Source organism: Oenanthe melanoleuca, chromosome 5, assembly GCF_029582105.1.
Source record: "Oenanthe melanoleuca isolate GR-GAL-2019-014 chromosome 5, OMel1.0, whole genome shotgun sequence".
NCBI classification, from domain to species: domain Eukaryota; kingdom Metazoa; phylum Chordata; class Aves; order Passeriformes; family Muscicapidae; genus Oenanthe; species Oenanthe melanoleuca.
In genome coordinates, this window is record NC_079339.1 from 25,160,092 (window position 1) to 25,185,028 (window position 24,937).

Here is a 24,937-nt window from a genome sequence, read left to right on the forward strand (position 1 = left end):
CTCAGTGATAGAATTAGCTTTTCCATTTGATAAGGTTATAAGTTGCTGGATAAAGGTTTCACCATCTTGTTTCTAATAAACAGTAGACTTTTAGGTCATTAGAGAGGCAGGTTTGACTTTTGAGCAATCTATTGCTTTGCGTCGTCACCAGAAATTCAGTGTGACCATTTCGGCTGGGCTATTCATGATGCAGTTACTTCTGAGTATAAACAGATGCTAAAATTTCAACAATAAGTGCTAATGTCAAACTAATTTTAACATTTCCTGTTGGTAAGATGTTGCAGGCATAAACTGAGGTACTGGAAAAGCTTCCCTTGCTTTTTAAACTGTGTTTCAGCTCAACCTTTTTTTGTTGTTTCAAATATCCTGGGAAATTCTTTTCTGTGCTGTCTTCTATAGGAGGCAAAAAATGTCAGGACACAATGTTTTAAACACTGAACTATTCCCAAGAGCATTACTATTATTACCATTACAGGCTGAACAACATGCATCTACTGTTCCCAGGAGATGAAAAGATCTCACTTGACCTCATGCTACTTGTGCACTCAGTTGTTCTGGGACTAAAAAGAACTAAAAATAGTCCCTTTGATTAAGATGGATTTGTGGAAAAGTAAAACTTGGGGAGAAACTGCAAAAGGACTGTGCAGTGAAGCATCTTCCTCAAATAGAGGCTGAGCTTTACTTCTCCTGCACATGTACACACACACATATACACTGACAGACTCATCCCTCCCAGCAAGAAAATGGTAAACGCTTGTTATCTCCTGCAAACATCAAGATGAAATCCCAAAGTGATTCAGAGACTTCTTTAATCAGTCCGCAGGTTACTGGAACACAAAGGATGCATTAGAAGAGAGGATCAAGAGATGGAGAAAGGCAAAAATTGACAAATTGTGGGACAAGTATGTTAGGAAAAAAAAGTGTGAGGAAAATGACAATAGGAGCTTAAAAATCACAACAGAGAAAAAGGAATTGCTAAAGAAAAAATGCAGCAAGAAAAGTAACAGTAAGTACAGAAGCCTAAAGAAAAAACTCTTCCTTCCTCTGCCATGAGGATGTATGGGGCTGCTCTAGCTACTGGAGATAAAGCAGCTTTCTCCTCATACAGGCATGTATTGAGCATTAAAGGTTCTGTCATAAGAGGCAATAGCTCTGTAGCACTCCACAAAAAGCAGGACATTCTACACCTTAATACTTCCCCCTCCATCCAAAGCACAAAGAAAATAACTCTATCTTGTGAAAATCACTGGGTGGCTTCTGAGATACAGGACACAGAGTGGGGCCATCAGGAGCAATGTCATGCTTACACATACATGCTCTCTGGTGAGAGTGATTGTCATTTCTGTGTTATCCAGTGAACAAACTGTTAACCCTTACCTACCCAACACTCTATTGCCCCCAACCAGTACGAGTTAAAAAAAATTATTCAGGCACCAGCTGAATCTCACAACTACACTCCTCTGCTTCTTTACCCACATGACTTAATAGAAGTGCAATGATGCCTAGTTTAACACACATTTTCCCTTCAGAGGCCTTAGAACAAATTTCAAAAAGCAAGACCTCCCAATGAACAGGCCATTTCCATTACATAGGGTACCACCTTTCTGATCTGTGGAGCCTAACTAGAGATGCTCTTTTTTAAACCTAAAATACGTATTTTTAATATCATGATAAAATTCAGATTTGGATCACTACGAAATAGCACAACAATCCAATGCAGATTGATGTAAACACCATACAAATCTGACATTTCTGTTCAGAAAATTAACAATATGCACTTTGTTTCTTACCCATGATTTCTACCTTCGTATTTTCTTCCTTCCTTACAGGTTCTTCCAGACCTGACTCCTGCATGGAAAGAGATGATCTTACACCATGCTGAGCCACAGGCAGAGATTCCACAAACTCCTCCCGTCTGTTCAGTTCCATTTTTAATTCCTTTTTCTGGCCTTCATTGTTACCACGTTGTGATTTCAAGAAAGCAACTAAACTGGGATCTGCAAGTATTGACAAAGAGATAGACAGAGATGTGACAGAAAGTCTCAAAATACTTCATATGCCTATATTTCCTGCTATTTATGTTTCAGTCTTTTCTACATGTCCTCTTTCTCTCACCGGCTGTCACTTCTCTTCAAACTGAGGCACTCCACTGCTTTATGACCTTTTAGGCACATAAGGTAGGTGTAACTGACTGGTGAGGAGACACCAGAGAAAGAACTGACAAGTGTCTTCCAGGGTAAAGCAACTGCAAAAACTCCATTTTCCCAGCTTACAAACGAATAAAGATAATTGCTTTTTTCCCCTCACTGCCAGTCAAATGGGACATCTAAACAAGACTATTAACCGTGGAGAGAATTCTGGTCTGCATGCCCTGTGGACCACTCTGTGGCATCAATCTGAACACTAGAAGAATACACAGCACAGACATCACAAAAAGAATTACCTGATCTTATTGAATTGCAGTAGAACTGCAAGTCATAGCTCAGATATTATGTTACAAGGTGACCTTTGCTTGTTCTGAACTGACTCTATGGTCTGACAACATCCAGAAAAAAGACACAGCCATTCTCTTCATGCTTTGAAGATAAACATTTGGGAGATGGATGTGTATTGAAGAAGATTTTATGTTCATATGGCTCTAAGATCATCATTTTACTTTCAGAACTGCTACACATCCCACATCACTTTGGATGGAGCACACTGTTTCTGAATACTCTTCTCTAGACGATGGTGTTGGGATGATTATACCAGAGGTGAACAGTGAGAGATTGTACATTGTGCCTCAACAAGGTACAAAAATACTCCAGTAAGCAGTGTCAGAGATATATAAAGAAGAAAATAACACCTACAGTGGTTATTTATTCTTTGGAGGACAAAGGACAAGCAGTTGAGAAATACTCTGTACCTGAGATAAGTCATCTCAAAAATGACTCCCACATCTCTGAAACATCTATTCCACACTCATGATTGCTGCACGTTCTCCTCAATGATGCAGTTTAAACTGTCCTTGGTGAAGGACAGGCACTCAGCCCAGTCTCATTAAAGTATTCCTATTTTTTCTGAATGCAAGCAGAGCTCTCACTTTCTTACACTTCACTGTATACAGCAAGGAAATACTGTAATCATTATTTCATGGTTCCACACAGTGACAAAAAAGCCACCGATGTCAATCTGTACATATTATGTCAGAAACCAAGCCTACTTCTGCCTAGAGTCTCCATGAGCAAAACCAGCACAGTACCAATTGCCCAGCATAGAACTGTGTATCCATTCTCATACTTCACACCACAGAGTATCATCTGCTTCATAACTAAGAAGTTAATTCAGGGACTGGACAGCATTTAGCACATAAATCATTCACACTCGCGAATATGGAGAAAAAGCCTCCTTAATTCACAGCTCTGTGCCTGTCCAGTTCCTAAATCCATCTGTAAGTCACCAATTTAGTTTAGGAGTTGCTTCATCATATTCTTGGAATTCCAAAATTACTTCCAGTTTCTTTAACGCCTCAAAAGACTAAAATATCTACAATTGTAATCTACAAGACATATAAAAAATACATTGCTTCAGAAAATATTGTTCACAAACACTTAAAATACATGCCATAAGTATTCACTTCTCTAATATCCCAAACAATGGAGTGGTGGGGACAAATTACTCACAAGAAGCAAGTACATGAAAAATACACGTGCCATTGTTATAAGCGGTGAAGCCAAATCAAATACCCAGGTCTCTGAAAGAAGGATGTACCTAAACAATCTGGCTGCAATTATTTTGTGTAGTTCCTTTGCTACTTTACTAGTTATACATGTTGCTTGCAATGAAGTCAAGATAATTAATGTGATCTTTAAGCTGAACCCACAAGAGACTTATGCATCTAAAATGCCGCTCACATCTAAATTTGATGCTAGAGGACCTGAAATCATGAGAATTTAAAAAATACTTGTCTGCCACCTACATCTGTACATCTGCTCTTCCTGTGCATATAAATTTATCAAATCAATGCCAACAAGTCTTGCAGTGCCCCAGATCACAGAAGTCTTACCAACATACCATCTTCAGTGTTCCCCTATACCTTGTCATCAGCTGCCAGGGGTAGGCATTCCCAGAGCACCACTGTGGACAGGGCTCCAAACCAAAGACTAGACCCCTGCCAGAATATGCCTGTACCCAACATCCTGATAATTAAAACACTTTTTCAAAAAGTCAACGTTAACTGCAAGTTTTTCTGCTCTACAAGTATAGGTTTGAACTGAAATCTCCCACATACTCATATGTTCTCCCTGTCCAGGTACTGACAGTTCTGGCCCAAGTTTTAGGTATTTTGGAGGGGAAGACTAAGGGTTCTCTCTCATCTCAGCTACGACTGTTATGACATTGCTTTCTTATCAGCTTCAGAGAATCACATTTTAGGACCTTTATGTGCAACTGTTGTATTCTGAGTGCAAGGCAATAAAGTACACAAATCATCTTAACCCACAGCAGAGGGGTGACGAGAAAGACTTAAGCTAAACCAACCCTCACTGAAAAAGAAACACTCTTTAATATTTTTCACACTTAGTTCTTACTCATAAGCTACTAACATGACATGGAAGCAAGATTATCCACATATGGAATGAGCAGGAATTCCAAGTTCCCATCATTGACCCATGAATTTATTAAGTCTTCAGGACACCTACACATTCAATAAATTGCCTCAACTCTAGAGCTGACCCTGGGAAGCACATACCCAGCTGAGCCAGAAGCCTCGCCTGCTCCTGCAAGATCTCTTCCTCAGACATGGACTGCAGCTTCTCCAAGTTCTCTTTGTGAATAGCTTGAGCTTCCTCCTCACTCTTTTGGCTTCCAAGACCCTCTCCCGTTATGAGACAAGGACGCTGAGACATTAAAAAGTCACCATCTTTATCTATAAGAAGTAGCAGAGAAAGCAGTTAGCGATCTGTGTCTACAGCACCACGAATAAATCTCAATTCTGTCATTAGCAGAATTGTATAATTTCTCCTTTTGTTTTTTATTTTTACTTTGGTGGTAAAGTTAGAATAGGAATAAAGAAGTTTAGTTTCAAACAAACCTAAAACATTTGTGCTTTCATCCCATATCACAACAAACATGTTGACATCATTTCCAGCTTGTTTCTTTGGGAGCTTGAGGAGGGATGGCAGGGGAAAGGAATTATGTTTCTTTAATGAAAAGCAACAGCATGAAAAACTAAACTAGAGCATAATTCAAACTGATGCATCAGATGCATTCACTTCCAAGCTAGTGAATACTAGATTCTTTCTCTGAACCCACATTCATATGTCAGCTGAACTATGACCTAGTAAATATCTGCTGAGTAAGACAGAAAATTAGATTAGGTAAACCAGCTTCCAGAGTGATACAGGATCAATTCTCAACACAGGCATGTTTGCTTCTAACAATGTTCTGTACCCACCTTCAAGGGTTAAACATATTAGGAGTTATAGCAAGGGGCATTCTTCCTAAAAACAGAACAAAATAGAGTCCCCTTTATGACCTGATCTAAACCCATTTTAAACATTCATTTCATTTAACCACAGCAGCAGGTAAGATGCTCCTTTGGTCAGTGTGAGACCCTCCAGCTCTCCTGTAACCCGCTATACAAGGACCTGACTTAGCAACTTTACTGTTTATGTTTTATTCATATCCTCCAAATATTGACTTGAAATATCCCTACACCCCTAAACCAGCCAGCCCTGAAAACATCAAATCCCTGTTCAAACAGCAGCAATGACTCCCAACACCAGGAATATCTGATGTCATTTCCACAGTTGTTTTGCATATTGAGCAGAATGAGATAAGACAGGGTGACCCGGCAAAAGCTTCAGTAAGCTTCCCACCACCAGCAATTAAATTAAGGGTTACAATGGAGAAACACCTTGTTACTACAAGAAATTAACTCCCCCTCCTCTCTTGCTCCTAGTGATCCTGCCACAGCAGTCTGGCTGAAGAGGCCAAGCAATTTTGTAATCTCTCTATCATGCTATTACATTTTAGAAGCATTCATATTCAAGATGATGACAGCTCTAAGACTTCTCTATTTCCCTTTGAGCTTTCTCAGACTGAATTATACATGTCCAATTGTAATAGGACACACAGTGAGCACAGTATAGTCACCTGGATGGTGGATTTGTGCACACACAGCACAGCACACCTTGCAGTTCTCTTACCTACTCTCTGACAGGGTGCAGGGCTGACACAAACCTTAGCCAAATGGTGATAATCTTCAAATGACATCTGGCCTCTATTTCAATGTGAAAAAGAGAGTGTCAGGGTAAAACCCTGACACTGGGTGGCCCCAAGCAAACTGGACTGTCCCAAACAATACAAATTAAAAAAAAATCTGGAGATGCTGGTAAGAGTTGAACTGGCTTCCTCTTTCCTTGTCACATTGCTGTCAGACAGCAAGTAACTGCTGGAGGTGGCACTGACTCATCAGCACTGCCTCACAGCATTCCTTATGGAGCAAAGCCAGTGTCTCATGGCAGCAGATCTGGTGACGGAAAACTGAGCTTTCAAACATTTCAGTAGGAGTGAGAACCCACATCACAGTGGTCTCAAGCACTTTCAACACAGAACCACCCTCTTCCTAAAATAGTGGAAATCGGTGATGAAACAAGAAAAACTTTACCTGTAACAAACAGAAAAGAAAAAGAGGACAGGAACCTTGAAAATTAAATCTACTTCCCTGTGAAGCAAAAGGGAAACCAGTGAGAAAGCTAACACAATTTTTAGACTGCATCTCAGAATTTTCTCCTTAGAATTTTTAGTTTGCATCTCAAACTATTTCAAATCATTGCCCCAATACAGGCATTCCAACTGACCTTGAGATTCCTAAACTGAGGAGAACCCAATCTAAAATATGGTGCACTGACGTTATGGTTACTAAGGCTATGTAAATACTGTCGGCTGGATAAGCAGAACCGTCTCCACTTACCACCCCTGCCGGTGGGGAGAGGTGCCTCTCCCACGGATCCCACAGGATCCAAGGCATCCGGAGCTGATCTTACTTGCCCGCTCTCGGCAGCAGAGGGAGCCGCCGCTGCCTTTTCAGCAGCTCGTTTCGCTGCCATCTTCTGTGCAAAGATGCTTTTTCTTCCAGATCCCAGCTGCACCTGCAAACGGGAAAGTCACATGTCCACTTTTCTCTCCAGAGTCTCCTTGCACATCTGCCACTAACAAATGCACCGATCTCATCCTAAAGACACTCTCAGATCAGACTTTGGGACATGGTACATGGAGGCTGCTGGCAGTCACCTACCCTTTACTGAGCATGCATGACTCTTTTTTAACACACAGTTTACTGCTATGACAGAGAGACAAAGACATGGATGTTTTTGGCACCTAGAGAAAGAAGATGATTAACTATATTCAAGCAAATAATACACCCAAAATGTCACCAAACACAATAGTTCCCGCTTTCCTGCTGTTTGGAAGCTCTGCATAGCTGAATACCTTGGATTTCTGAGTATAAATGGGGCTTTACTTCACTGTGCTCACCACATGCTTGGAACAGACTTCTTATAAGGTGATTAATGAGCAGCAGGGTGAAGAGATTTGCACAGTAAGAAGTGGGCAAGTAGTGCTAAAATAATCCTGTCTAAATTACTGTGTTGCTTGCCTAGGTAATGGAAGGGCATGGCTGTGAACAGCCTCGCACAAGTGATGCAAAGGAAATCCTAAGGAGACAAAGCAAAAAATCTCTTGCATGTCCCCAGTCCAGAGAAGAAGCTTAAAAGGCAGTCTGAACATTTGGTAGCTGCTTTGTGCACTGCTGCATCAGATAAAACTGGTAGTTTAAAAACTATTACTCTTGTCTTTCAAAAAAAGCTGTCCTTCAAAATAAGCTCCCTCCTCAAAGCAACCACAGCTGTCAATCACATATCAATTCCCAGCATCTGACTCCCACTCAGCTAGCAGCCCTTGCTACTACAGCAACAACTGATAACAGCAACCACGGCTTCCAGTTTTACAGCTTCAGAAAAAAATTACATCAAAATCAAAAAAGCTGCAAAAGATAACCTGAGCAACCACACACAAATGCTATGCCAGGAGAAATCAGGTGCAACTTCAGTAAGAATCTGGTGGACAAATTAACAGAGATTGCTCCTCAGAGAAAAGCAGAACAGGATCAATTCTACTACAGCTCTGCAGATTTGATCCACCTTAGTAAAGTTAGCTGAAGAAAGCTAAACCAAGAAGATTCCAATGTTACTTAACTGCAGGGTATGGAGTAGCTACGTGATGGCAGCTTGGTACAACTCTCTCCTTCACTCAAGTGGCAACACCACAGACATGTTGAGCTAGTTCATAATCTCCAGCATGATAAATTGGTTATTTTGAGTCCTACCAAGTCCCACTAAGCATTAGGCTTTAATGGGAGAAAGTTTAATTGTTAATGAAGGTAGCATAAAACATCTGCTCCTAGGCTTACCTCACTTTTTATCTCGGAGCGGTGAAATGCCCTTGGAAATGGGTCTCCCGTGGGCACTGGCACGGTCACTGCTACTGCACTTGTGTCTCGTTCCTGAAGAAAAAAATTCAAACCCTGTAAAACCATTGCAACAGCCAGACATGCTTGTATCATTTAACTGAGAGCAGGCTCAAAATCTGTCAGCTCACATCGTCATCAGGCTCAGAATACCGTTTTTGTTTAGAGACAAAGCGAGGCTATTTTCCAAAAGACTGGGCTGCCAAACTCCAAGCATCACTCAAAGAATCAGATAAAAGAAAACTTAGGCCAGTGAAAAGCAAGGAAAACATGCCCAGTAGAGTCCAGAAATTCATCCAAATCAACACTACAACACATGCCTGCATGCAATCAGTGTGACCTGCTGGCAGTCAGGGCTGGAAGGCAGATCTAAATCTATATAATAACTGAGAGCAAAAATACACCCAAATAGCTTTTTTCTTTCAAGGTGCTCCAGGACACTGGTCCACAGTGCTGCTTCACTACACTGTAAAAATAAAAAGCAGCCACAGAGCCTTCATCCCTGCTTAGTTCACAGCATTCAAATAAAAAAAACCACTAGATCATCACACAAAAAACAGACATACAATAATTTTGCTGAAGACTGCTGTAATGTGTCGATCATGGCTTTCCAATCTTTCCTCTGGATCTTCATCCTCAAAGTGGACACTAGCACTTTTGATCTTGGACTTCTTTGGAGGAGCTGGAGTAAGAGCTGGGAGAGTATCAGGAAAACCTGAGCAGGGGAAGCAGTAAGAAAAAAAAAGCAGTCAAGTTATTGCTGTATAACCACTGTGCAATAGGTACCAAACCAAGGCCTCCTAACAGCACCTTTTATTAAGATAAGAAAGCAATAAGCAATTAAGAGTCCCCTGTCTCTAACCTGAAGTGTGTAGTGTGGAGAAACATGCTTGAAGTTTCTATTTATATATTGGCATAAGGTCTTTCCAAAGAGCTCCATAAGCAGGAAAAGGTACTGAGGTCTGACTGCAAGTATTAAGGGAAGAAGAAAGGCTGTACAGAAACAAGTATTGTTCTTGCAAGTTGTGTTAAGGCATAAAAAAAGCACATTTCTGCTGCAAACTGTCAAATGTAAGGAATTTGTATGATCACAAACTGCTATAAACAGATCATATTTCCTCTACCTGGAACAAAGTACTGGAAGATTTATAGTGTTGCTTTTAAAAATGCACCCTGTGCTTCTGAGATCAAGCACATGACAAAAGTGTTACAGCTACTATTGATGGAGAAAACAAAAGTAAGCCAGACCTGCTGGCTGAAAATGGAGCTGCTAGGAGAGGTAAATCTCAAAGATACTGGGTCTGGATAGCTGGCAAAATAAGCAGTGAGTGTCCAAACAGTATAAATTACACAAAACACCTCTTGCTGGCAAGGTACCACAGACAACTGATAAATGTGGACTAAGGGACCAAAGGCGGTTCTACTGGATGCTAGTAACATTGGACAAGCCAATTTCCAAAAGGCAAAGGAATAAATAACACTGCAAGGAGGGCACAAATGCAAGAGAAAAGCAACACTGGGGAGTTGAGAGACAGAGAATCTTAATAATTCAAAGAAACAAACAAATTTACCATCCAACATGACTACATCTTTGCTGTCCTCCAGCGGGGGTGTCTCAGCATCTTCAGCATCAGTGCTCCCTTCCTTCCCTTTCCTCTTGTCTGCTTTCTTCACTATCTTCACTGCAGGTGAAGCTCTGGCTGCCAGGAACTGGTTTTGAAAGTGCAGCAGGTCTGCCTCAGACTCCCCAGGCTTAGGTCTCGACAACATCCTGCCTTCTTGCTTGTGCAGCCAGCCACACGTGCTTTTCACATAGGACTTGAACACATGGAAAACTGGAAACAGAATCGGATTACCTGGAGATGGGACAGGGACAGCATGGGAAAAGTACTCATTTTTGACCCACTCTTATGTTTCTGTACATACTACACATTCCCTGCTCCAGGATCACCCAAACACAAACAAAACCCTGCTCTTCATCACTGGACAAAAGACTACTCAACAAGAAGCCAATTTCCATGCATCTTCATGGATGCTATTTCCAAGCATCTTCATTCACTGCCCAGGCCAGTTTGGGGTTGAAAAACAAGGGTGAGATTATACAGGCTTTTACCTCTCTGCACATGACAATTCACCAGGAAGGCAACTACACCACCTCCCATCTACCAGGCAGGAAAATATTGGTGACTACTGGTTCCCAGAGGCTGGGACCAGCAATCTATTTCTTACAGGCAGCAAGTAAACTGTTTGCAAATACATTTCATTGTACTCCTAGCATAAGCACACACTTACTTGATGTTTATTTATGGAGCTTGCTGCCACAACAGAGCTCCCAGAGCCAGACCTCACTTGCTCAGACCCTCTCTGATATCCATAAGGAGTGGAACACACATCCCAAACCAAGTGTTCCCTGCCCAACATGCAAAGGAGGACAGTAACATCTATGAACCTGACACAGTCAAAAGAAAAAAGATGTATATGTTGAAGCGAAAAAATCATCTCTGACTGCTACTGTCATTTGTGAGCCCTGGGGAAGGCCTTTTTACCCATTCTCAAGTCTACAACTTTGCATTATTTGATAAAGTTATCTGATTTGGGCAGAAGAGGAATACAAGGTCCTGGTGTCACAATTAGTGCCTCAAATTAACCTCTTTTTTCAGATCTTGTTGGTTGTGTTAGGAATTTAAAAGGAGAAGAGAGAGTCAAATCTCAATCTCTCCTGAGCAGCCCAGCAATTTCCCCACTTGAGATCAGCAGGCAGCGAAAGCCTCACTCAAGATTATTGGCTCCTTGGCAAAAATGTGATGTGCATTCTCTGCTCTGTCACAAAAATGCTTTCTGCACTCCATGCTGTAACAGGCAACGGTCTTCTTGACAATTTTATTTGCTACACAGAAGGCACACTGGAAAGACACTCCTTCCAGATGAAAAACCCCAGCCACAAAAGTCAACAGCTGCAAGAAATTCTCCTCAAAGAGGCTCCACATCTCATGCTGGTCACTAAAGTCTGAATGACTGTGACTCTGCCTGTGTGCATGCCCACAGCACCTTGCCAGGAGAAACGCTGCTGTCCCAGCTTGTCTCGAGGGTCTCTGCAATAAACAGGAACCAGAATAGCGCAAAATAAAATTTAAAAAAACCAAGCTGCTATTAACACACTGAAGAGCTGATGCATCCCAGCGCTCCCATCACGTTCACAGCCCTCACAGACTTTCACAAACTACTCTGAATCAAGTCTTAAACAGGTGACGGAGACTCGGCCTGGCAAGTCCTCTCTGATGGGGGAGGGAGGGAGGCACAGAGCGGGACAGAGCCCGCAGCATCTCCCTGCCCGGCAGGCATGGCGTCTGCACTGCGGGCCGAGGGCGCCCGCAGCTGCGCTCTCCTTACAGCAGGGCAAAGGCCAAGTGCCGGGCCCCTGCCAGCTGCACCGAGCGAGGCCAGGCCGGGCCGGGTTCCCGCGGGCAGGAGAGGCCCCGGTGCCGCCACAGCCCGGCCGCCACTCACCTGCGCCGCGCCGCCGCTCCCGCCGCCGCTTCCGCCCGGTGCCGTCACTTCCCCGGGCCCGGCCGCTCCTGCGGGCCCGCCCCGCGAGTTCCGTGCGCTGCTGCGGCCCAGGAGCTTCCCCCGGCGCGATCCGTGGGTCCGAGCAGCGGCCACCCGCACCCACAGGCACACACAGACACACATCTGCACACACACGCGCGTTCCTGTCAGCGCAGGAGATGGGCCTTGCCATTAGCGGGGGCGTGGCCGTGCCCGAGACCGGAGGGGTTTTGGGAGAGCAGATACATAAAGCGCTGCGAACATGGCTGTGATTTTTTATTTATGACTGACTGCTTGTTTGCAATACGTGCCAAGCTTTATTAGAAACTACATTCGGATGTTGCACGGTTATTGATTTTAGTGCTCGGTCAACTTTCAGCCTTTTACAGAAGGAGTCAGTTCGGAAGAGACCACAGTCGGTCATCTGGTCCAACCTCCCTGCTCAAGAAGGGTCACCCTAGAGCACAGGACACAAGATTGCATCCAGGCTCTTGAATATCACCAGTGAGGGAGATTCCACAACCTCTCTGGACAACCTGTTCCAGTGCTCGGGCACAGGGACAATGAAGAAGTTCTTCATGTGCAGGTGGAACTTCCTGTGCCTCAGTTTCTGCCTTTTTTTGTATTTGTCCTATTTCTTGGCACCATCAGGAAGAGCCTGGCTCCAACTCTGCCAGTGAGGCAGATGCAGTGGTGCAAATAGAGGACTTCTCTCTCTCACTTCAAGGCTTTCCTGGAGCTGAACTTGGCAATGGTTTCCCATGCACCCCATGTGCACAGCTCATTCTCCTACCTGGACAGTCAGGCAGGGAGGCCGTGGCAGTGGCTGCTATGGAACGTGTTTGGGTGAAGTGTTGGGACTGCTCAGACTGCCTGACAACTGCTCATGGTTCTGACTCAAGACAGCCATGAGCCTTTTCCCTCCCTGACTCCTCTCACACTGGCTGCACAGCTTCTGTGGCCACACACAGTGTCTCTTAGTATGCAGGTGAAATGAGGAAACAATCTTTTTTGCCATGAAGACATAAAAATATACTCAGAATATATTCAGTTTTAATTACTGCAAGGCAGGAATGCTTCCCATCAAAAGTGCCAGAGCTGTATGTATCTTTCCTTCATTCCATTAAAATCTTCAGTTTTAATAATACAGATAAGGGTACTATATATACCTTACGCTCTATCAATAAATCATGCTTGTGTGTCTTCATGTTTATCCTATAAAATTATAATATGTTTGCATAGATTTGCTAAGCAATTCTAGTAATGAAATTTCCAGTAGTGCATGTCTTGGAGTATTTGGTGGTGAACTCAAATATTCCTCATTCAATGAGAGTTATTTTATGAGCTTTTTTATGAGATTTTTTTTTATTTTATGAGGTCACCAGTCCTTTCACAAGTCCCAACAAACTCCTTCATCCCCTTCTTATAGTTCTGTGCTGATTTAAAACCCACATGAGCTGCTCCCTTTCCCCTGCCCCCTTCCGGTAGTGGAGGAAACACTACAAGAGACTATAAATTGGAATCACAGTTTACTGAAAAATTGCAATAACCACAACAATATTAATAAAAAAGAATGTACAAAAGAGAGAGTCTTTTACCCACAAAAGGGTATTCACCACCAAACAAACAAAAACATTTCCCAAAGACCACACCCAGTGTGGTTTTCCAAGACAAAGGCAAAATGATGACTGAAAGGCTTGCAATTTAACTTTCCCTGCTCAGACCAAAAACAATGGAAGAACAAGGCAAAACCTGGTGGGACATGGCAGGGCTCTGAAGCAGGTCAGAGGAGCCTCCCCCTGGGCCTGACTTTGTGGGAATGGGACTGGAGAGCTTGGTGGTTCCAGCAGCAGCTCCAGTGGCTGCTGTGGTCACACAGCCTGGGTTCCACATGGCTCAGCTGGGCTCTGCCATGCTGCTGCTTTCTCCACTTTCTTTCTCCCAGAAAGAGCTCACCAGCTCTTGGGCTCACCGGTGCTGTCTTTGAGCACCACACCAGAAAAGCCACAGCTCCAAGCATAGCAAAAGACAGACACCCTTCCACTTCCAGCCCCTGACTTCCTCCTGCTCCAACCACATTCTTGCCATGACATGAATGGTATGGAATTATACAGTGTTAGAAACTCTATCCCTTTCCTCTATAACCATGATGAACTCATCACAGTTTGACGTGGCTTTCTGACCTGCCATCAAACCCAAGAAATCCACACATCATAGTGGCAAATGCACACAAGCCACCTTCCCCAACCCATAAGTCCAAGGCACTTCAGTACATGAGATCCACGATCCAGGCTCAGTCCATCAAACTAGTCCTTGGGCTGCATTGCTTGAAACAGTTCTCCCGTTTGGTCAGCAATCTCCTTCATCTTCTGACGAGCCTCTTCTATGGTGGTGGTGGCATTATGGACAGTGACACAGCATTCTCCACCCGTTAGGTTTAGCATCCCACACACTCCATTCTCTTTCAACAACAACATATCCAGGGCTAACCGGTTCTGCAAAGCCGTTTCCGGTGCCTGCTGGGCCTGAACATTCGGTTCCCTGAGTGAACGTCCGGTCCAGTTGCTTAACACATGGACTTGCCTACTTAAGCTCTCCAAGACATACTTGTGCTGTTGGATAACTCCACTGGACACAAAAAATGATTCTAAGTCTAAAGCAACATTTTGTCCCCAGGTATAATAGTCGGGGACTTGAATCCCCCGAATCCACCCTTTGGCGTCTGCTGGATTGTGGATTTCTCTCGGCACTTTGTTGTTATGATAAAGTGTATAATTGAACATTTTAGATGGACACATGGTAGGAAACCCAATAGTACACTGGAGTCCAGCCATATCATACATGTTCAAGTGGGAATACATTTTCCCATCTGAACATGCCCATACTGTTCCCCTTGGAGCTGGATATTTGGCTTGTGAACACTGATACAGATCACCTTGGGGAACCTCCTGTTCTTCACTGCTTGAATTCCAGACCCTACTTGGGTCAGGGCCATGTGTAATGGGAATGCCACAGGACAGTGCTGTCTCTGAATTTTCATAAGACCCATTGCATCGGGTGTCTTGGTTTAGATAGCCGTAGTTGGGATAATCCCAACAGGTGCACATGTCCCGGATAAAAGTCCTCAGCTCCGAGATGTACCAGGTTTCTATAGGCTCACCTGCTCCTGTGGTACAATCTAATATACGGGAACAATTCAGAAAGGAGGTCTCTGATTCACTGTGGGCAATGCTTCTATGGTTCCTCACTTTCCAGCAGATGCTCTCTCCATTAGGTAGTATGGTCTGATGGTCCTTACAGTCTGACTTCTCCACTTCCCATTCTATTATTTTCCCTGTGGGGGCCCTGGAAGCCCATTGTAGGGTAGAGACAGGGTCAAAGATTTGTTTCAGAGACCAGGCCCACTCATAATTTGTTCGGTTAACTTGGTGCGCGGTTCCTGGGTTATCAGGGATTTGTATACACCATCCTGCATCCCAATGTAAATTGTACTCATGTTCAAAAAACCCACCCTCAGCAGGAGAATCCCACCATGGCACCACGGTGCAAGGGATAGAAGTGACATTTTGCAATGTCTCAGTAGGGTTGGTGTCTAATGACTGATAGCATGTCTGATTCCATAGATGGCTCCAGGTAGAGTCACGTGGGAGCTGGTAAAAGGCGTTCTTGTATTCTACCCATGTCCCATTTGCATCCCATTGCTGTCCTTCTTTCTGGTCTAGGAATTGGGACTCGACCATTCCCCAGGTAACATTTCCTCCTGCTTTTTTAAGATTATCCAGTTCTCTCGTTAGTATTTCCGAAAAATTTAACCAAATCATCATAAATCTAAACCCCTCTGATGCAGAGTTGGGGAGGTTAATACATATTCCTTGATTTGTATGATTCCAAATATGCATAAATCCTTGTATCAACTCCCAAGCTAAATTTGGTTCAGTACTCTGATTCTCAGTCGCTTGAGACAAAATCATACATCCATAACATAAGAGTAAAAACTTTTCCCACACCATTTTTTTTTCTATTAAAAAGGCAAAATAGGCTTAGAAAAATGAAACTAAAAAATACACAAAATGATCCGTCCACTCAACAGTTGAAAGCATAGGTCCAGCAGTGGATTTCAGATAATCTGTAAAACATATACATGCATAAAAACAAAACATGATTAAAAGGAGGGAACAATCCACCACCTGGCACACAAGTTAAGTGGCTTTTTAAGGTCAGGGGTACCAATCCCACTCTTTGTAATGCTGCCAAAACCAGCTGTCCCAGGTAATGAAGAGGATTTTCGGGGTCTTTAGCTTGGTCTGTTCCAGGGAGCATGGGTGGGGATTGAAGACAAAAGGCTGTGAGATATGGCCACCCATTAACTCCAGCAGCTACTAACTCTCTGTACCCCACTTGACACCCTCTTGCCTATTCAGGTTCATGAGGTTTCAGATTCCTCTTCCAGTCCATTGGTGCGTTCAACAACCTCATTTGTCTAGAGGTAGTATGGAGTGTGAAAGATCCACCAAATCTACCTGATTATTCAACAGGTGAGCCAGATTATCCCTCTTCTGGTGGGCAGGATTCCCTCCCACCAAGAAACACTTCTGCTTAACAAGTTTAGGATGTCTTCCCATTTCTCTCACTGCCATACTAGCAACTCAATAGATCACCCACTGGTTTCGTTCACAAAATGGGAGTCAATTGGTGCATCCTTAAAAACGCCATAGGGTTTGTAGAAACAAACACTGGTTCTTTAGTGTCAGCTTCTAATAATCACCCTGCACAGGGCTAGCAATTCTCCCATCTGAGCACTTTCTTCTCCCCTTGTCACAATTCTGCCCCCTGAATCAACACACAGGAACACTGTTCAGTATTTCTCTCTCCTTTGGAGGATGCTTCAGTGAACCACACACTTTTCAGGTGGGGCTCAACTTGAGGGGTGGGTTTTACGGAAGGGAGCCCTCTGCTCCCTCCTCTATCTCAGGCATATGGCAGTGATGATGTAACTGTTCATACCACCTTCTTACTGCTTCTCCCTGCACAACCACCACACCAGGTGAGGTTCTGGCCAGTACGGGTTTGAAGACCTTGAAAGGTCCCACTAGGATAATTGGTTCTTGCCATATGACTTTTCAGCTCCCTGTAGAGCTAGACCAGCCACAGAGACACTTACACCTAACTGAATCAAGTTTTCAGAGCTGTGCAAATAAACCCTGTCATTGCCACATATGCATTGATAATCCATGAATTGCAAAGCCCCATTCGATATGAAGTGGATGTGTTGGATGCATTGGTCCCAAAACTTGATATAACTCAGCCTCAAATATGAACAATTTTAAGAATTCTGCAGGAGTCCAGTCACAGGTGGATGTCTGGTATGTTAAATCATTATGAGGGCAGGCTATGATGGAGAAAGCCAGAATGTGTTTTCTCCAAATTACCAGCAGGACAAGGGGACATTGTAGCTCCTTCTTCTGTCCAGGAATTTTAATTTGCTCAAGGCAAGTCAAGGTTTTGGAATGAACACAGGAGTTCCTCCCCTCCACCATACTCTCAGAAGCTTTACTTCTGAAGATGGAGGTTGCATCTTTTCTGCTGAAATCTGAAAACCTAAATTTTTAGGATGAGTAACTATCTCTGTTTGGGTTTATCCTACTATTGTGGAATTGGGAGTGCCCACCAATGTATTATGAATGTATTGATCTGCTTTAACTCCCTCCACAAGCATCACTACAGAGCATGCCATCTTCTCCAGATCCCAGCATTAACATCCCTGGCAGGATGCAAAAGACTGTCCACATAGATCTGAACAATGTACATCCTGACTCTGTTTGCCCTCCTTCTCACTCAGATCTCCCAAGTGAAAAATGTCTTTCTTCCTGATGTGGATCTCCTGCTTTAGTTCTCTTTCACTGGCCCCTTATTGGCAGAAGCCAATTTCCACACATCTTCATGGATGCTATTTCCAAGCATCTTCATTCACTGCCCAGGCCAGTTTGGGGTTGAAAAACAAGGGTGAGATTATACAGACTTTTACCTCTCTGCACATGACAACTCACCAGAAAGGCAACTACACCACCTCCCATCTACCAGGCAGGAAAATATTGGTGACTACTGATTCCCAGAGGCTGGGATCAGCAATCCATTTCTTACAGGCAGCAAGTAAACTGTTTGCAAATACATTTCATGCTTATTTCAATCACTGATCAGCACTAATGCTGCAGACTTGGCACCCTCCCACCCTCAGTATGTTGAAATAGTTTGTGCATATTTGATTTCTCCCACTTTTAAAAACCCAGAAGGACTCAGGCATAATTTATTAAGAAGCTGGAAAGCAAAGTGGACTTGGATTTTTAAAACTACAGTTATCTGCCATAGGGATAGGCAGAATACATGAGAAAATGCAAAGTATGGAAGCAAATCTCTGTCCCAATTTCAGACAGAGTTCAACCATTGTGCAGGCACAGCCCTGAAGCCATGGTTTCACTTATACTATCACCATAATTGATTGTAAAATATGTGGTGAGAAACTTTGTGGGAAAGATCCTCAGACACAGGACTTACTGACTGTAGAATTCATGACCTATATTTGGAATATTTATACTGTTTTCAGGGATCTCATTCTTTACCAAGGCTGGTTAAGTGAGATGCTCTTGGTTCTCAGAGAAAAAAAGGGGGCTAAGCAAGATCTTTTACACTTGTTTATTGGTTTTATGCAAGGGATTGGTGTAAAACCATCAACCAAAGGCCACTTCAGGGCAGGAAGGGAGGAAGGAGCACCCTGCTATGGTCCCTTGCTACTGTCAGGGAAGGGACTAACAAAAAAACACCTGGGATCTCACTGCAGCTCTGACTGATGCTGAGAATGCAGAAACTTTCCCTTCCAGCCCACTCCCCTTGCAACTGCACAGCAAAAACTGAAACCTCCACAGACAGCTCCTTCTGTTTTTTGTGTACTCCTAGCATAAGCACACACCTACTTGATGTTTATTTATGGAGCTTGCTGCCACAACAGGGCTCCCACAGCCAGACTTGCTCAGACCCTCTCTGATATCCATCAGGAGCGGAACGCATCCCAAACCAAGCCTTCCCTGCCCTGTCATCACAGCCCAAAAGAGGAGGATGCCTGCTCTAACAGCCACAAAACACACAGTTGGAAGCTAAGGCTGCTGCTTAGCTCTTTGCAAGAAGCCTCCTCCACACAGAGCTCTACATGAACTTGTCCAAGTCTCTCCCTACCACAACATGTAATCAAGAAATACAGTACGTCTTCAAACTGCCTTTGTTTCTCTGGGAAACTGTCAGCACAAGGAGACAACTAAGCAGCCATTGTTAATGAGCTTGGATCTTCTTCCAGGAACCTCCTTTCCTCAAAGCCTTTGCTTCAGTACACATGGGACCCGCAGACAGAATGAATCTAGGGAAAACACTTTGCTTTCCTCTCAGGGCTCCTTTTCCCATGTCCCATGGAAGCCATTGCAGCACATTAGCAAAACCCTCTTGGCTGTCAGGAGTCGTCATTCCTGCCCAGAGCTCAGAGAAAACATGTTAGAAAACTAACAAACTCCTGAGGATCAGCACTAATCCCAGCACCCTGCAGCCTGGTTACCTCCATCCTTGCAATGGCTACTTAAAAGCTCACCAAACACCATCTGTGTGCTCAGCATAAGCCACACACTGAGATATTGTCCTAGAACACAGGTGAGGGACCAGAAATGCTGTCCAAGGTCCATGTGCACTTATACACTGCACAGCATATCGACTGTTATGTGGCCGCACTATCACCTGCTGTTGTACACCCTGTCTATAATAAAAGCCTCACAAGATTCCTGTCATGGTCTGGACCTGCCGTGGACAGTGTCTGAAAATCCCACCAGTTCTGCAGGAAGTTTTACAGGCGTGGCTGGGAGGGGAGACCTCAGCCAGACTAAAACACAAGAGCACAGAAGGCAGCAAAGCCACAGATTGCTTCGAGGGCCAAGATCCACTTCTGAATCAATCCAAGCGTGAGCCTGGGCAGGAAGCTCAGTGAGGGGCCCTAAGCACCAGCGCAGCACCGCTGTGTCACAGCGCACGGCGCTCACTTTACAGACAAACGGAGCTGCACAAGGCTCTCCCCCAGGCTTTCGAGCAGCAGCGTTTAAGCTCCGAGGCCATCGCCGCCCCGCCGGGCGCCACTCACCTGCGCCGCACCGCGCCGCTCCGGCCCCTCCGCCCGCCCGGGCGGCGCTTCCGCCCGCACGTCACTTCCGGCCGGCCCGCCGCCCGCGGGCAGTTCGACTCGGGGAGCTGGGCTCGCGTTTCGCCCTTTGACGCGTTCATCGCCGCCCGGCTCCCGGCCCTGTGCTGGCCGTGCCCGCTGCTCCCGCCCGGCCCCGGCTCCTGCAGGGACATCCCGCCGCCTGTGGGTTCGCCCTGCAGCTTCCCCCGGGCGCGATCCTTGGGTCCGAACGGCGGCCGCCCGCACCCACAGGCAGGGCCCGCAGCCACAGGCAGGGCCTGCACACACAGACGCGTTTATGTCAGCGCAGGAGCTGGGCCTTGCCGTGATCCGAGGGCGTGCCCGAGCCCGGAGGTGTTTTGGGAGAGCAGATACATAAAGCGCTGTGAACATGGCTGTAATTTATTATTTATGACTGATTGCTTGTTTGTAATACGTGCCAAGATTTGTTAGAAACTATGGAAGAGCTGTCGGAATTTGCAGAGCTTTGATTTTTATGTTGGTTATTGATTTTTGTGCTTGGTCGACTTTCAGCCTTTTTTTCCTGGGAAATGAATCCTCCGAGCATGAGAGCAGGCACAGAGCCTCACTGGGTCTTGGGCTGGAGCAGGTGGGCTCACTCTTTGGGAAGAACTCACTGCAAGGTCTCTGATGCCATAGGAAATGAAACACTGGGGGGTTTTATCCCTTCAGAAAGCTGTGATAATAAGGCAAAATTACAATCAGGAACAAGTTTTACCCATTATAGTCATTGAAAGCACTTATATCTGTGGAAACAAAGATAATCCTTCATCCCGTCAGCAGCCAGCCAGCGTTAACTATATTGTCAGGGAAACAGGACTGTGATTGACTCATAAAGAACTGGAATGAAAATTTCAATTTTTTAAATGCTAGGCAGCAAACATCTCCCTCAGCTTTATGTCTTCTGATGAGGAACAATGTTCCTGGCATGGTAAAGTTGACAACTGCACTGTTTGAGGTCACTGAGTACTCCCTGAAGTAGGAATCAGTTTTAAGATGCCCCATTAGGTGTACTACATAACCAAGAGTGACTGTGATTCTAACCTTGTGATCAGACATATGATTCTGGCACAAGTGTTTGAGCAGTTACTGCTGTTACTCTGGTGCACTTATGGATGCTTCTAGAAGGAGGAATAAATAGATCTGCTCTTAGTTACATTTGGAGATTTGCAGAAGGGAGCCTCGAGAGTGTTTGGAGTGCTTCTCCAGTGCTGCCCTGCCAGACTGCAGTTCATCAGCTGGTGGAGCTCTGCTTTGCACTCCCTGAAGCAAAAGAAATCATATTAAAGTCAAACCTACTTCAGAAATAGCAGTGCCTGACGAGAAATGGAGTGTCAAATTCTCCGTTTCACTGAAAATAACTGCTACCCTACCACCACCATCTGCCACTTAATATTGCTGTTTCCAATTTACACTGGTTTGGGATGCAAGAAATACTTTGACATAATTGTGCAGGTTTCTTGCAGTTAAACTTCAAGAGCAGCAACTCTTTTCTCATCCTTCTTTCTGTGGAGCCACCCACGATCCTGATGGCTCCAGGACTGTTGCTACCGCAGGTCTGGCTGATGGAAGTGAGGAGTTTAATGTATCCTTTGGCACCTTGTCTTTTGTGATCATTGCTTCTGGGACAGTAAAGGACAGGTGGGACTTCTCCAAAATCTGTTGAAATCAACAGATTGTGCCTCTGACTGAAGGAAAATGAGAAACCAAGGGTTTAGTTTTTGCACTAATCTTCAAGCCAGGCATCAGAGCACCACGGGTTTTCCAAAAGGGTGGGGCAGATGCAGTGGTGGAAGTAGAAGACTTCTCTCTCTCACTTCAAGGCTTTCCTGGAGCTGAACTTGGCAATGGTTTCCCATGCACCCCATGTGCACAGCTCATTCTCCTACCTGGACAGTCAGGCAGGGAGGCCGTGGCAGTGGCTGCTTTGGAACGTGTTTGGGTGAAGTGTTGGGACTGCTCAGACTGCCTGACAACTGCTCATGGTTCTGACTCAAGACAGCCATGAGCCTTTTCCCTCCCTGACTCCTCTCACACTGCACAGCTTCTGTGGCCACACACAGTGTCTCTCAGTATGCAGGTGAAATGAGGAAACAATCTTTTTTGCCAGAAAGGCGTACAAATAGAATACATTCAGTTTTAATTACTGCAAGGCAAGAATATTTCCCATCAAAAATGCCAGAGCTGTATGTATCTTTCCTTCATTCCATCAATTATTTACCTTCAGTTTTAATAATACAGATAAGGGTACTATATATAGCTTATGCTCTATCAATAAATCATGCTTGTGTGTCTTCATGTTTATCCTGTAAAATTATAAGTACCGACATGCTTGCATGGATTTGCTAAGCAATTCTAGCAATGAAATTTCCAGCAGTTCATGTCTTGGAGTATTTGGTGGTGAGCTCAAATATTCCTCACTCAATGAGAGTTATTTTATAAGATTGTAAAAGGTTGTCAGTCTTCTCACAAGCCCTGAAAATCTCTCTCATCCCCTTATTCTAGCTTGCCACAAGTCAGTTTCACATGGCTTTCTACAGTATGGTTTTGGTCTTCCAAAGCAGAGAAGCAGGAGTGCCTATAGCTGAATGCTTTCTCCTTGGATTATAACAGGAAGGGATCTGAACTGCAAAAACAATATGGCAGTGGTCTTGGTAGGATTAGAAAGGTAAATCTGCAAATGTAGCAGTATTATCTATGTTGCAGAGATGATAAATATTAAGATGAGTTGTTTAAAGAGTAGGTGATCATGGAAGCAGATAATTACTCTGCTGAGAAGACAGAAACTGAAGTTGAGAGCAGCTGGAGAGCAGTGTGGTGTGCAGCACACAGGTCTGCTGATGAATGGAAAACAAATTATCATAAGGGATCAGTCCAAGATATAAATCATACTTTTGTTAGTTTTTTCCCAAAGCTGAAGTACTTTTGGGGTGGGACTCTATCATTCCATGACAGCAACACCCCACTGAGTAAAGGGCATCCCTGGGACTAGGTGAAGCAGGGATATTTAAAATCAAATCTCTGCTTTTTACCAATAAAATCTACACATCCATGCTCAATGTGAAGTGATGTAACCACGTGAGAGGAAAGGATTGTGTATTTTAAAAACCCAAAACAGCAGAGTATTTACTCATCACTAGTAATGCATCTGCCAAACATTATGTTGTCTTCTGACAGTTAGCATGGGATATCCTCTTTGTTGTTTTTTTTCATCAGTTGTTTCTATAGAAATGCCATTTTTATCAGACTAGATGAAAATATCCTGAAATAACACACCTCTTGAGCAAATACAGATATTTCTTGCTCACTCTATATATTGTATCCCTATCATACTGGGTTTTCCTCTCCTTTTTACAATATCCTAATAAAAACTAGTTAAAAGAGAGTCACTGTACAGCTGGGACTCCAGAGAACAGACTCCTGTGGAAATTGGAATGGCCAGTCAAGCAAATGTATTTCTCAAGGCAGGTAATTCAGACACTGCCTTTGAAGTGTGTCGCAGGTGAAAATCTGTATTTGCACAGATGGTGAATGCATTGTCATTGACAGTCACTGCTTCTCAGAAAGCTTAAATGAAAATGGTCTTGAGCTGACCCTGCCTGACAATGCCCTCTGCCCCTGCTGTCAATGAGGAAAACATTTCTGAAATCCAGCTTTTCTGGACTGAGGACAATGTCTCCCTTGGCTGCTGCTGTGGGATGTATCTGACAAACTCTGAGTGACGTAGTCAATGCATTCAAATCCACTGTCACAGACTTTAAAGGAAGCCTGTCAAAGTGCCTAAGCCTGAGATTTCAAGCAATTTGAGACAGTTTAAAGCACTGGATATGCTCATGTGATTACTGTCCATGGCAAATCTCCTGAAGAGCTGGCTGTTTTATTGGCATTAGAATTTGTTCCTTTCTTCTTTTCAGGTTATTTACTGTAGTATCATGGGGAAAACCTTATACCTTTGCATCGGAACAGGATGAGAGTGATGTGTACATGCTTTACCCAAAATCCATCTGTACTAGTCAGCATATGTACTGAAAGGAGTGCCAGGGGAAGCTCATCTCTCCCAGGCTTCAACTCTCACACCTTGGGAACAGAAAGCATGGCCTCTGTAATGCTCTTGCTTCAGGGAGGGACATTTATGAGGGCAGGTAACAACAGGATAAGGTGAAACGGATTTAAATTGACAGGAAATATGTTTAGATTAGATATTACGAAAAAATTATTCACTATGAGAGTGGTGAGGCACTGGCACAGGTTGCCCAGAGAAGGTGTGGATCTCCCATCCCAGGAAGTGTTCAAGGCCAGGTTGGATGAGGCTTTGAGCAACCTGCTTTTTTGGAAAGTGTCCCTGCCTATGGAACTGGGTGATCTTTAAAGGCCCTTCCAGCCCAAAGCCTACAATGACTCTGTGAATATTTGATGTAGATGCCTGCACAGCAGCAGTTCCTACTGCCAGTGGAACCAAGCCTAGAGTACTCAACTCTAAATAGCTGTGCTGGTGCAGCTAGATCTGCCAAGAGTTTTTAACAGTGATGATCACAATGTCTTGATGATTTAAGTGATCTGGCAGAACCAAGGGCAGTCACACAGAGTCAGGTTTTCACCTTCATCTTTAGAAATGTAAAGGGCTGTGATGGGTGGCTCTGCCTCGTCCTCTC

At 44.1% G+C, this 24,937-nt stretch overlaps 1 protein-coding gene across 1 annotated transcript in view; it reads right to left on the reverse strand.

Moving 5' to 3' along the window:
* Positions 1–12,056, reverse strand: part of RPAP1 (RNA polymerase II associated protein 1) — a 37,308-nt gene extending 25,252 nt beyond the window's left edge. Inside the window, exons 1-7 of the mRNA XM_056492953.1 lie at positions 12,017–12,056; positions 10,081–10,365; positions 9,076–9,224; positions 8,453–8,545; positions 6,956–7,133; positions 4,730–4,906; positions 1,791–1,997 (exon numbers count right to left, since the gene is read on the reverse strand). Coding sequence (XP_056348928.1) covers positions 1,791–1,997; positions 4,730–4,906; positions 6,956–7,133; positions 8,453–8,545; positions 9,076–9,224; positions 10,081–10,279 — 1,003 coding nt within the window. The 5' untranslated portion in view covers positions 10,280–10,365; positions 12,017–12,056. The remainder of the gene's footprint in view (positions 1–1,790; positions 1,998–4,729; positions 4,907–6,955; positions 7,134–8,452; positions 8,546–9,075; positions 9,225–10,080; positions 10,366–12,016) is intronic.
* Between the last annotated feature and the right edge of the window lie 12,881 nt (positions 12,057–24,937).